Source organism: Diadema antillarum, unplaced genomic scaffold (assembly GCF_040938485.1).
Source record: "Diadema antillarum isolate AM-2024a unplaced genomic scaffold, OU_Dant_1.0 seq00000889_RagTag, whole genome shotgun sequence".
NCBI classification, from domain to species: Eukaryota; Metazoa; Echinodermata; class Echinoidea; order Diadematoida; family Diadematidae; genus Diadema; species Diadema antillarum.
The window spans coordinates 481,650-495,111 of NW_027271753.1; the positions used below are offsets into that span (position 1 = coordinate 481,650).

General features: G+C 36.7%; 1 protein-coding gene across 1 annotated transcript in view; it reads left to right on the forward strand.

Annotated features, from left to right (window-relative positions):
* LOC139740884 (protein phosphatase 1 regulatory subunit 21-like) overlaps positions 1–13,462 on the forward strand; it is a 129,298-nt gene that overhangs the window by 7,047 nt on the left and 108,789 nt on the right. Inside the window, exons 8-17 of the mRNA XM_071651468.1 lie at positions 822–974; positions 1,703–1,804; positions 2,467–2,555; positions 4,249–4,478; positions 4,860–4,987; positions 5,265–5,420; positions 5,997–6,191; positions 7,782–7,802; positions 11,170–11,301; positions 12,206–12,358. Coding sequence (XP_071507569.1) covers positions 822–974; positions 1,703–1,804; positions 2,467–2,555; positions 4,249–4,478; positions 4,860–4,987; positions 5,265–5,420; positions 5,997–6,191; positions 7,782–7,802; positions 11,170–11,301; positions 12,206–12,358 — 1,359 coding nt within the window. The remainder of the gene's footprint in view (positions 1–821; positions 975–1,702; positions 1,805–2,466; positions 2,556–4,248; positions 4,479–4,859; positions 4,988–5,264; positions 5,421–5,996; positions 6,192–7,781; positions 7,803–11,169; positions 11,302–12,205; positions 12,359–13,462) is intronic.

A 13,462-nucleotide genomic window follows, 5' to 3' on the forward strand; every position in this document is an offset into this window, starting at 1 on the left:
GAAAGCAAAACCAACCTCAAGAAGTGTTACTTTTGAGTGAAAGGGCTTGGAACTTGTTGGTCTTTTAAATGCTCTGCCTATCTCTTTATAGTGTCTGCAGACTCAAAACTCGGTACTCACAGTACCCACTATGATTGGATGTCATATTATCCGCTGAAAGCAGATTTTTGTCATAATTATGTCATAGTATCAAAGTTAGTCTTGACTGTCTAAAAGTTTTTGTAGGATGTCAGATTCCTTGTTAGCAAAAAGCTGAGATAAAAACTGCTTTGAATTAAAGTGACAAGGACTTATACAAACTGTGAAAATGCTAATATATCCTATTTTTTTTTCCTTCTAATATGATCCCAACTTCAAATGTAGACAGACAATGATTACCCTTGGAAGAAATATAATATGCAATAAATCAAAGTGATGAACCCAATAGACAGGGCTTGTTTGTAATACAGGGTAACTACTGTAAAATTTGCTTTTCTCATGAATAATTGCTATTACTTTTCATGACATACAACCTATATTTGGCAGATGGTGTAGCTAAATCTGTGACCAATTGTTTGCCACTATAAAAGCTCCTTTATCTTCTGACTTGCAACTATTTTTTTTTTCAATTAAAAGATGATCGATTGGAGAAATAAATGAAATGAAATCTTGATGAATTTGTTATCGTGATACATTATATATTTGATGAAAAAAAATTGAAAATGCTCAGATCAATCCAACTTCTTGTTCAATGACAAGGATGTCAAAGGTTACAGTGAGTTCACTCCTAATGACACTGTGAAATGATATGTACATTGCTCCTCCTTTGCTCTGTTTTCCAGCACAAAACAATGGAACTAATGGGGCAGGCCTCAACATTAGTGAAGGAGTTGTGTGCTGGTCTTTCAAATTTTCACACCTACACTGAGCAGCGCTCAAAGATCTACCCCATAGACTCTGGGACTGGTATGCCTATCAGCCAAGTCAACCAGAAGGTGAGAAGAAAAAGCCTATTTTTTTTTCTTTGTTTTTTACCTCCCTTTTCTGAGTTCAATACTAGTAAAACAACAGTTATGATGTGATGTGTGGTGTATCAGAAATATTATTGACTCAGATTGACACAGCAGTACTTAAATAGAATGTGGAAGATACTAGTTACATATGAAATGCGGGCTTTTATGTGGATGGTGTACATCTAAAATGCTGCTTGAGGTCATGAAGTATAAACACAGATTACTCGTGATCTTAATTCATGGCCTATCAGTATGCACTGGATTCATATTGGAACTTGTGTAATGGATGTGTCACCTCTTACCAGGATATTTGATATAGTAGCATAGCAACATATCAGTATAATCAGTGATTAGTAATATCAGAGAAGAAAACTTCAAGTGATGATTGCTGTATTCAAATGATCCGACAAGTATGTTATGTGATGATGATTTCTCACACTGTGTGTATATTAGAACACTAAAAGCGAGACTGTGTTATTTACACAAGTCAGCCTGTAATTATCATCACTATGTGGTACTGTAAAGTCAAGGCAATGTACTCGAAGTGAAGCTCATTTTTTGTCGACCATCTTATACCATTTATCACAGTTAACTTCATCGAAGCATTTCATATACATAATGAACAGAGTTTAGTATTTCAATCCAATTATTCATTGAGTTGTGCTCAGTAGCCTATTCACTCTGCCTGTGTTCTTTCATCTGATTCTCAGTTTTGTAGCCACCTACATGAGAATGCTTCATATCTGCGATCCCTGGAGCAGTCCTTTGCTGCCTTTAATGAGAGCATCCATGATGATGCCCTCACCACTTTGGTAAGTGGGCAGCTCTTTTTTCATTCAGCTGGGGCTGTAGGTCTGAGTATTGTCTTACTGTCTATTGGATTAGTGCTATTAACCTTTGTGGACATTTCCACTGAGTGCCCTGTTACACTTTTCCTTACAGACCACACATGCACAAATGAAAAATGTAAATGTTACATGACTGAAAGGAATATATTAAAGTCTTCAATGAGCATCGTGTGAGATGATTTACTGAAGATTTCATGTCTTTACATTTTTTGTGTCGATTTTGCTTCGTTTGCTATTAGTTAAAACTGACTTTTACATACTGTAAAACGAGGAATTTTTGCGTGCATTTTAATTTCGCGAATTTTGCGAGCGCCAAAATTCGCGAAATTAAAATGCACGCGAAAGCTTTTGTCTACACTACATGCATTGAATGCCAGTAGCAATTCGCGAAAATTTCATGCCACGAAAAAGGCTGTCAGCTCCAATTCGCGAAAATTTCATGCCGCGAATATATCATGTTTTACATATCCTTCCCTTCTTTACATGAAATTTCTCTCAGTGTAAAGTCTCTGTAACTTGAGGAAACCTATTTAGATAAGTAGTAACTGTGGAAGTAATATTGTTGTCATCATATAATGTTTTTGTTTCTTGCTGTTTTTTGTTTTGTTTTGTTTTTTCCTGTCCAGGAAACTTCGACAGGCCTTCAGGACTTTGCTGCTAAGTTCAGTAAATATGTTGCTTATCTCCAAAAACTACTGCCGTACCAGCTACTCAGGTGAACATCCCTTACTGTACATGAAACAATGATATTCATTTTTATTCAGTAATAGTCTCAGTAACACACAAGCATCACAACCAAGCAGGGGACTTACATGTTGGATGCAAATTTAAAGAGATATATTAGACAAGTATGATGTATACATATATGATATGATATGATATGATAGATATATTGCACATGTATAATTACAAAGTTTTTGTTCATTTAACATACTCCAAAATAACAATAAAATGAATTAGCCTCCCAACATATGTTAAACCTGACGTGAACATGTATTTTATATTATGATAGACATACAAACACAATAGACCAGTTCTGTGCATGAGCAGAAAAAGGTCATTTGTACCAACAGGCATTATGGTTTGTTAATTCACTGAGATAAGCATCTGTGATGTGATGATTATTCATGTGATCCTTATCTAAATGGTGCTTGCCAGCACATCCACCTGACAGGAAGCCTGGTATTTGGCAATATTACAAGAAAGGGGTTGTTGCTGCATCAATACAAAACAATGAAATGAATACCTGCTAAATTGTCAACTGAAGGACCATTCTGGTCACCTGATCTAAACGCAAGTTCATTCTTTGTTTGAACACAAATTCCATAAATTGTTACGGTGGGCAAGCTTATGTATTATGCCACGTTGATAAGGAATGAAGTGCCTAACCAACTGAGGAAAAAGAAAGGTCATTTGTACCAATGTGTACATGAGCTAATTACGAATTGGCTTATTGGAAGCTTAACAAAGATTGGATTTAAATATAAAGTGTGACCATGTCATTACTTGCAAGGCCAAAGAGCTATATTAACTTTGAACCATAGTGACCTGACACCTGATAATGATGTAATCATATTATGTTAGCCACATGAAGAGGTTACAGGGTATCTCTGTATTAATTACTTACATTCCAAAATAACCTACAGTGATAGTAGAATTTGCATTATATCATTCCCATGTTTATTTTTAAAGGGGAAGGCTAGTAACTGATCAGTGGGAATCAGTGGAAATGCTGGGAGATGATTGTTCCAATCCTTATGGGATTCATTCAAGAGTTCATTGTATATCTATTGTTGTGTGAAAATGATTTGCTTCAGAACGGTCTCATATTCAAGTAATGTGCAGATTAATGCTCCGTCACTGACCAGGGACGCTAACCTGGAAGCATTAAACTGCACATTACTTGAATATGAGACCATTCTGAAGCAAATCATTTTCACACAACAATAGATATACAATGAACTCTTGAATGAATCCCATAAGGATTGGAACAATCATCTCCCAGCATTTCCACTGATTCCCACTGATCAGTTACTAGCCTTCCCCTTTAAAGCTGCTAACTATTGCAGAGAATTAGTCATCTCTATACAGATATGACTAAGATTTTAGTTGGTGTATAAAGATTATTTATAAAATGTTCTCTGTGCTTTATATGAAAGCAATGCATGCATACACACTTAAAATGTCTAGTAACAAAGTTTATTGAAACAATTAAAATGTAATGTTACAACAACTGCTAAAAGTAGCAGCATGTTTACTTCAAACTTTGTGAACAAGATATCATAATTGACAGATGTAATTTCCTAAATAGGACCCCTGTAAACCCTTTCATTCTTTCCATGAAAAGATGGTTGCTTAAGATGAATTCCGTGCTCAACACATTCCATGACATCATGCTTGTTTTCCAGCATTGAGGAAGAGTGTGGTCTGTCTACCTGTTCCCAGACTCTTGAAGCTCGTAACATGGAGCTACACACATCCTTACAGCAGATGTCATCTGTCTTCACAACGGTGGAAAGCTACATTACTCTCCTTGCCTCTGCCAGCACTAACTCCTGTGAATGTCCACAGAACAACTTTAACACTGTCTTTGAGAAACTTGCCAACAGTCTCTTCAACCTCTATGAAACCATGAAAGGTGATGAAGCCATCCATAGTTTGAGGTTTTTCTCCATTAATGTAATGCTCAGTTTTCATAATATGTTTGTAATCATTCCAAGTAAACTTTTTTGCAGCTTAACATAGCCCATAGATTTTGTATTTCTGCCATCGTAGAATGTTGAGAATGAAACATGCTACATTGACCAATGGAAATTTATTTCAAAATAGTTCTAGTTAGAGAACTTGTATATGTTGTAAGAATATGGTATTCATTTTCTTCATGAATGGAAATACTTGCAGTGACATATTTATTCTGATAGAATCCTCCAGTTCTGAAAAGTGTGCTTTATATCTGTATTCAATGATGTTAATTTGAGCTTCCAGAGTCTTCCTATCTCTTGCTTCTCTGCTCTTCCAGATGTGTCGAAAAACTACAACTTCAAAGTCTCATTGGAGCATCAACTACCCACAGCATCTCAAAAGCTGAAAACGACTGATGAATGTGTGGTGTCATCACTTATCTCTCTGGTCTCATGTACAGGGAAGGTATGTCATAAATGAGTCCCAACTCAAAAGTTGGAGTAAATACTATTGTGAAATTCGAACAAACAATGGTCAAACACTGGCAATAAGAATTTTAAAACATATTTGATTTCATTGTATATTTACAGATATATTGTAGTACTTAGTAAGCATTTTTAAGAAGATTATTGTATTCATTCTTCTCTCCTTTATTATGACTGTATTTACAAAACACTTATTCAGTATTTTTTTTTTCATATTTCAAGCACCTGATGTTTTTTTTCTCACTCACTTCATCCAGCTTGCCAACTTCATGAAAACCAATCTAGATTTCTTCAGCAGTCCTGCCGGCTTCAGTAACCATAGCAACAGCCACCATGCATCACCAGTACAGAGTTCTCCATGTGTGTCTGCATTGAGGCAAAGAGCTGTCATATTCATGGCAGCACTTAACAAGGTATCTCAGTAGATATGACTTTAGTAGCATTGATTCACCTGATGGTTATCTCTTTCTCTCCATATTTAAAGTCCACTTCAATCTTGTGGTTTGCATAAAGCATGTGCAGTGGATAGATTCCCCAGGTTAACCAAAATTATTTTATAAGCTTTTACCATTTTTTGTATCTTGATGAGTCTGAATAAATAATTATTTGCTTGTTACAATGTTTGAGAAAACTGCTACTGTGTATTAAAACCCTTTATTGGAAGTAAAACTTGCAGTATAAACAGATATGTGCCTTCTGTCCAACTTCAATAAGGACAAAAGCTCATTCATTAAATGCTCAAAGATGGTTAGCTATCCAGTACTAATCAGATTCAGGTGTGTTCAGGGTGATGATCTGTCTTGTAGACCAGAGTAAAAGATTTCTGGTGCAGTCTGTACAGTTTGAAATTAGTGAGAGTATTCACATCTATAACTTTTGTCAAGCATATGTTACTCTGCATCAAATGTTACCACTTCTTTGATGAGTTAAATGTGTTGTGATGGTTTTCTCATGTGAGCTCTGTACCCGTCTCCCTTCCCTGCTGGTAGCCATGTCCAGAGACGGTGCCCTACCCAACAGCCATCCACAACCAGAGAGTCCTACTCAGCTCCACAGAGAGCAAGGAGGGACTCGCCCAGCAGCTGGGAGCGGCTCGGAGCAGGATCACTCACCTGGAACAAGAGAAGGAGCACTGGGTGCTGGAGGCACAACTCATACAGATCAAGTATGACCGGGAGATGCAGGTGGGTGGAGCTTAGGATAAAGGGTGGAGCTTACAGGTAGGGGGTGGAGCTTTGAATAGATAGTTGATGTAGAAACTGTTTCCAAGCGGGAATACCTGTGTGCACATTGCAGCTATTAGAATAATTTGTTAGATTTGTCTCATTATGATATAATGATTGTTAAGAGAGCAAAAAAAAAATCATAATTGTTTACTTTGCTGTATGTACAATGTGGTTCCTAAGGTGTAAAATATCTGCTTTGCTAAGTCCATTCTCCACTTTTCTTTACCTCTGTATGTTACAATCTCTGGAGAGAAACAAAAAATGCAGCCTACTCTCTTGAAAATCCTAGCTTGTCTGTGACTGTTTCTAATGAATAGTACATATGACCTGTCACACAGTCCATCTGCTCGCCAGTGTTAAAAGAGACCTCCGGATGATTTTCAAACTTTTACATTTGAACAACTATAAATTAGTTATACTGAGTACAGAGTTTTAGAATTCTTAGTGACTGGGATGAGGAATAAGAATGTTTTCAAAAATTTATAACAAATTGCAATGGACAAGAATGATGACATGGCAGCCTCACCATAATTGGGGCTTGCTCAAGGACCACAATAAATTTCACAAATCTATACATGGAGCTGTCGATTTATGTACTACATGATGTGAAATTTTGAAATTTGTCTGGAATGCCCCTGTTAATGCAAGTATCCCATGCCAAAGTCTTTCAAACGTCTGGACTGTCACTTTGAAATCATATTTAGAACAGAACAAAAAAAGATTCTCAGTCTCTCAAGTTCATCCACAAAACTCTCCATATTTTTAAGTGTGTCTGAATTCTTTGCAAATCAGGTCTGTCTTCTGCTTATCTCAATTTGCTTGGCTTCTCACTGGTAGCCTGTAGTGATTAGAATGTATTTCGATTGATTAAGTAACACACTCACACACAAAAAAAAAGCAGCCATCAGAGATAGTGTAGGTTTCATGATCAAATTTCATCCATTCAATACAAGTTGAGTTAACTCAGTTGTTCATTAACTACATATATGAGCAAAAGTTTGCTGAAACCATTGCATTTATTAAAATTAGATTGAAAAGTGATCTTCAACTTTCTTTTTTTACTTTAAAGTCCAAGAAATAAAAATGCATGTAAGAGTAATTATGGCACAGTGTTAAAAATCTTTGTCACAGAATTAAATGTAGATTAATTGACTACTGTTTTACAATGAGAAACTGACTTACAGACGTGAGTTTTAATTTTCATAGTGTACTATGTGCTCTGTTTGTCTATCAAGAGAAGCAGAAGTATTTTCTTTAAACAGTCTGAGATAAACTGACAGTTTGTATCCTGCACATCTACATGTTAAATATTTGCTGTAATATGATTGGATATTGAGGGTCATTTGGCATTCAGAAAAAAAAAAGAAAAAACATCTTTGGAAGAAAAGGAGCCAGGTTCTTTGAGCTTTACTCTACGTGCACAGATCACAAAGTCCCATGGTAGTTCTAAAGTTAACCTGTGATGGCCTCAGGTCAAACGTCAGGTAGATTGTAGCATGTTTGTGCTCACTCCTTGTCTTTTACCACTGCCTTTTTTTATGCTTTTAGCAAATAGCAAGCAGTAGTGAGGTAAGCCCCATAGAATGGCATGTTACAATGTGTATGTATGTGGCATCCAATGTTAGCTGTATTGGTCTGCATGGTATATCCTCATTCTTCCTTTAATCCCCAATTAACCTTCAACTATTTAACCTACCATCTACCTCAGAATGGTCAGATAGAAAACCTTGTTAAAGATGTTTTCATATCTCAATTTATTGCCTCACTACTACAAAGAAAGGAATGGAGAGATGTGTGTCTCATCTTGATTTCAGAGAAGGAAAGTCAGCTATTGAAACATGTGGAGTTGTGATATCAATCACCGTAATTACATGCATATCATTCTTTATCTCATCTGTTTTCATCTATTTCATCTACCCTTGTCACTTTTCTGTTTTTATCTTATTCCATGTAATGGAACTGTATATGGTAACCACATACTACAACACTTTATGAAAAATGTATTATGAATTCTCGCTATCGCCAATGACGTAAAAAGTACCCAGATGTGGCTTTTTCGTCAAGATGTAGTGCACTTGGTAGCAAGGGCACTTCCGGCGCGGAGCATAATTTGCACAACGCTAGCGTGCGCGTACATATACCTTACCTATAGCGCAGCGCCGGCCACGGATACTAGTACATTAGGCCCCTGTACCGCCCGAGCCAGCGAGTGGCCAGGCCTGTCATACTCGTACACTGTAGTCCCCTCCGGCGGCCGGCCTTGCATTAGCATGCACCACTGCACGCAGCGCATATAAAGCTAACACATACCGGTACAGCGTACTGCTTGATCATGCGATCGATGTGCACATCACAGATCAGTCATCTCTGCATATGCTGAAAATATGCTGGAAAATATTCACCCACCTGGATATACAGTATATCGTCATGGAATGCCCATCTTTTTTTTTTTATTTGTTCTCTGTCGAAATGTCGCGAACACAATAGAGAACGAACAGTGATCTCGAACTTATCCTGTCTCCGAAGCAACTTCTTCCAAGTAAGTACAATGTATGTAGGCACTAGGCCTACTACCTAGTGCTATACACCACTACTAGTAAGTCGCGCGTGCACATACTGCGCTGTGGAGTCACCCGCAAACTTCACCCACGCGGCCACGTCATGTCTCGCATGCCAGTAAGGGTCCTATTTCTGCAGATTTTTTTCATTTATTGTCGTGCGAACAACACATGGCTGCTTCGCAGCAACAACCAATAGTCGTATTAACAGCAATTTCTTAAGAATGGAGAAATTTCAAATCATATTAAAGCTGTAATTCAAGTCGAGAAAACCGGAAGTACACGTAGAATACAGTCGGTTGTGTGTGTAAATAGCATTAGTCACGTATCACGCGCGTACGAACGGAAGTGACTTTGCTACCGGACTATCCCATAATGCACGTAAATGACGCTTAAATCAACATCCGGGTACTTTTTACGTCATCGGCGATAGCGAGAATTAATGCATTGTATAATGTCATCAAATAGCTCAGTTAACAATGATAAATCATAGTAGATCCAGAACCTAGTGTGATGAGTCTGATTTGAAAGGTGTTGTCATCCTTGGCTTATAATGTATACTTACATATCATCTGTTATCAGAGTTATGTTTCATTTCAGAATTTAACCTTAATGACCCATTCTAGCCCACGTCTAACCTTTATGAACTCTAGTCTCATCCCCCAATCCAAACCCCATTGTGCCTTAACATCTCTTCTTTCCAGAATGACTCCCTATCCTTTGGGTCGTACTGATTGATAGATATTGCACATGCAATTTGAATGTCTACTAATTGTATGAGCAAATGTAGACTGACATGTGTTGTGTATGCTGCTGGACACCTTTGAATTGTTTTAATACTAACAAGAGGGACTTTGGCTTGTGCATGTTTGAAGGAATCCCTAACTGACAAATGTAGGAAACTGGATACTGTGACTGGGTTCAATGTTTGGGTGTATCTGTACTATCATTGACCAGATGTAGGAAACAAAGCAAATTTATGCTATAGTATGCAATACATGATGTGTACTTCACATTATGATATCTAACATCCATTCTTTGTCACTCAACTTGTGTAGCCTGATAGTGAAAGCTGCAAGTGTTAAGTGTAAGGCTAATATCTATACAACCAGTTTTGTGCCATACCACAAAGTTTATAAAGCTCCACATGAGTCATCCGAGTAGTCACAACTTTCGCTGTGTCTTGACATATTTCTCTTATAAATTTTTCTTAACCTGGCTTCAATGTCTCGTATTTATCTGTGATACACACATACATCTTTGATTATATTATTATCAGTAGCTATAAATCATTGTATAAACTTGGTTTACTATAGAAATGTCTGTATAGATCTGACATTCACCATTCTGTCCAATGTTGGAGCATGAAGTGCTAAGCACCCATCTCTATATATGTACATACACATTACACAGAAGCACCAGACAAATAATCTGTGATAATTCATCGAAGTATTTGGATGAAAACATATTCCTTGATAATGAAGCAATTGATTATGTAGCTAGCCGTGAAAAGTTAATTTTCATTAACAATAGAAAATCATGGATGACCACAAAACTGTGTTGAAAATGGACCAAAATTTGCTCCAACTCTAAATGTTTAATGACTCTTATTTCTAGAATCTTGACTCCGTTTGAATATAGCAGGAGAATAGTGTAAGAGGCTAATAATCAACCTGTTTACTCACACTCTGATATGAATGTGACATGACTTCTTACTGATTTAAATATTTATGATAATGGCATCTTTATAACAGACAACTGATATCAGAATGAAATAACTACTGGTACAGAAATCACAGTTTTAAGTTCCCGTTTGATGATGAATAGAGCCTCCTTACAAAGAGAAAGCTGAATGCATTGAGACAAGGGGTCTTCAAGCTCTTGCCAAACTAGACCCCCCCCCCCCCCCCCCATGGGCTTAACATGTACTTATAGCTTATGTTTTATCAGACTTAGGTACATCTACAAAGTTTAACATAGCATTTATAGTTGTGTAGATGTATGGGAAATTCAGTGTGGTCAAAGCTAGAGATAAAGGTCAAAGTCTGGACTTTAACAGTTTAAAAAGAGAGAAAATAGAATTTGAGAGGTACAAGTTTGTATTGTGATGTCACCAGACTTTCAACATACGTGAGACTCCAAACAGATTTTGCTTTTTGATTAAATGTGGGGAGATCAGCATCGAAAGTCAGTTAATGTTGGAAGTTTCTTGAGCTTACAGTGAATCAGATGTAATTTCACCAGATTTGGTTGGTAGACATAACATAACATTTTATCTCATTTTACACTAATCCTTCATTGTGGTATCAAATTTTTCTAGATTGTCGTTTTCTGAAATACACCACAACAATGTATTTCTACTTTTCTGTATTCTGTAGAAATCAGCAGAGTTAGCGTCCATACTGAATGGCCAGGGTGTACCAGTGACGAAGCAGTCACCAGTCAAAAACCAAACACCGCCCTCTACAGATCGGAGCAAGACAGCCAATATTATCACAGATACATCCATGGTAAGAGAATGCTGAATCCGTGGAATTTGTGATGCGTTTTATTTCATTAAGCACATTGTAAAAGTGGAAAAAACATGTTATTATATCATACCCAGAGTCTGACCGTCCCAAGTGGTGAGAGATATAGAATTGGATAAGAGAAAACATGAAATCAAACTCAAAACAAGCATATCTCTAACACTATGTATCAGTGATGTTACTATACATGTACCTACCCTAGAGTCTCTCAGCATATAGGTGGCAAGAAATGTTCCATATGAAAAGATATGTAAAGAAATTCAAGCGAGTGATGCTGCAGCAGTGACCACTCAACAAACATGATGGCCTGTGAAGGAATGTGAAGTTGACAATGAATGTACAAGTTGGACAATGTTGAGATGTGAAGTCAAATGTCATCTTAATGTTTGCAGATTCTATGTATCTTTTAATTTTCACATTCATGGTTACAAAACTGCAGATTTATCAGAATAATTTAGTAAATGCCTTGGAAAGATATGTGCTTTTACAAGGCTTGGAAGATATTTCTGAAATTGCTGTGGTTGTATTATGAAGTTTAATTTCTGTTTTGTTTTGTTTTATATTTTCATTATATTTTCTTAAGTTTTTATTACAAACCTGACTTTAAAGACTTGTGTAGCTTGTATCAAAAACTTAGCCTGGAACCAGTAGCAAATCCATCATAGGAGATGTTTATTTTCAGTGAATGAGATGTTTTATCATTGATTGAACAATATTTTGTGTGCATCTTTGAGTGTGTGATTTTTTTTTTTTTTTTTGATCATTCAATATGGAAGAGCAAATGGGTGTGCTTGCCTGAGATGATAGCTCCATGTATACAGTGTAGGATATTAGGTGTATGTTGGTACTATATCTTTTTCTTTATGTCTTGCGGTTGCATATGAAGCTTGGAACAGCAGACAAATTGGCCATGGACTTTGGTGGAAGTGATGAAATGTCTCGAGAGAACATGATCAAGAGTCACTACACAGGGCGGCTGGCTGAGCTGAGGACTCACCAACAGATCTGTGACAGTAAAGGGGTCAGCTTCCATGCAGAGGTTAGTGCACTTTTTACCTTCCTTGGTCAATGTTGTGTGCATTCGAGGTTGATGAAAACCAGGTGACTTGTGTGTGCTTTGTGTGTGGTTTGTAATATGTCAGTACCTGAGAAAGAATGGCATTATGAATCATTGTGAACTCACTTTGTGGTAACCGAGTCCTGTGATGATAACATGAACTTCTCTAAAGAGCACTGAAGTGATGTCATCCAAAAGTACTAGTAGATGGTACCAACTACCATGGTTATTGTTTGTGAACAACTTGGCCCATGTGTGATGTTTAGTTTGTAGTCATGGGCTAGAGTGGACCCCTTCATGTTTGACTGTAGCTGTGATGTATAAATCTTCACTAGATGAGACTGGTGGAACCACTCAACATTTTTGTCAGAAAAAAAACCCAAAACACTGCTACTTTGATGCAGAGCTTATACATAAAAAAAGGTATGATACAAATGTATATCCACCTTACAACATTCTCTATGTACCTTTAAGCAATGTTATGAAATCATGAGAGTGGTATACACTATAGATTCATTGTAGTGGTATAAATCCATGTCTTTGACAGAAGTGTGAATACTGTGTGGTCAGGTCTGCAGTATATGACAAATATTGTATTAGCAGTGACTGATCACAACTTTGATGAAAAAAATGTTACCAAAATGTAACAGTTATGAAATACACATATTTATTCACTATTTGCTATATTAGAAATTCACAGCCTACCCTTTCTTCTCAGACTTCTTTGTTTGACAAAGCATGCCATTCTGACATCCTATTTAAGATAAAATATGGTTTCAACTTTTTAATGAGTTTTGACTCGATATCATTTTGTCTAGGTCTAGACTTATTCTATCACTTTATGGTTTGTTTGTCAGCAAACTGAACATCATAGAAGAAATTGACTTATTCATGGCTATAAAGAATTTCATTATGTATTTGTAATGTGTGATAAAATTTGTATCTCATTACAAGTGGCTATACATAGAGAAAATTCATGGAATTTACAGTGTATGTTGCATGCATTGTGTTAATGAATTAGTGAAATAATGGTACATAAAAAGTTGATCATAATTGAATGTCCCTTTAAATACGCAAAGCAAGTAC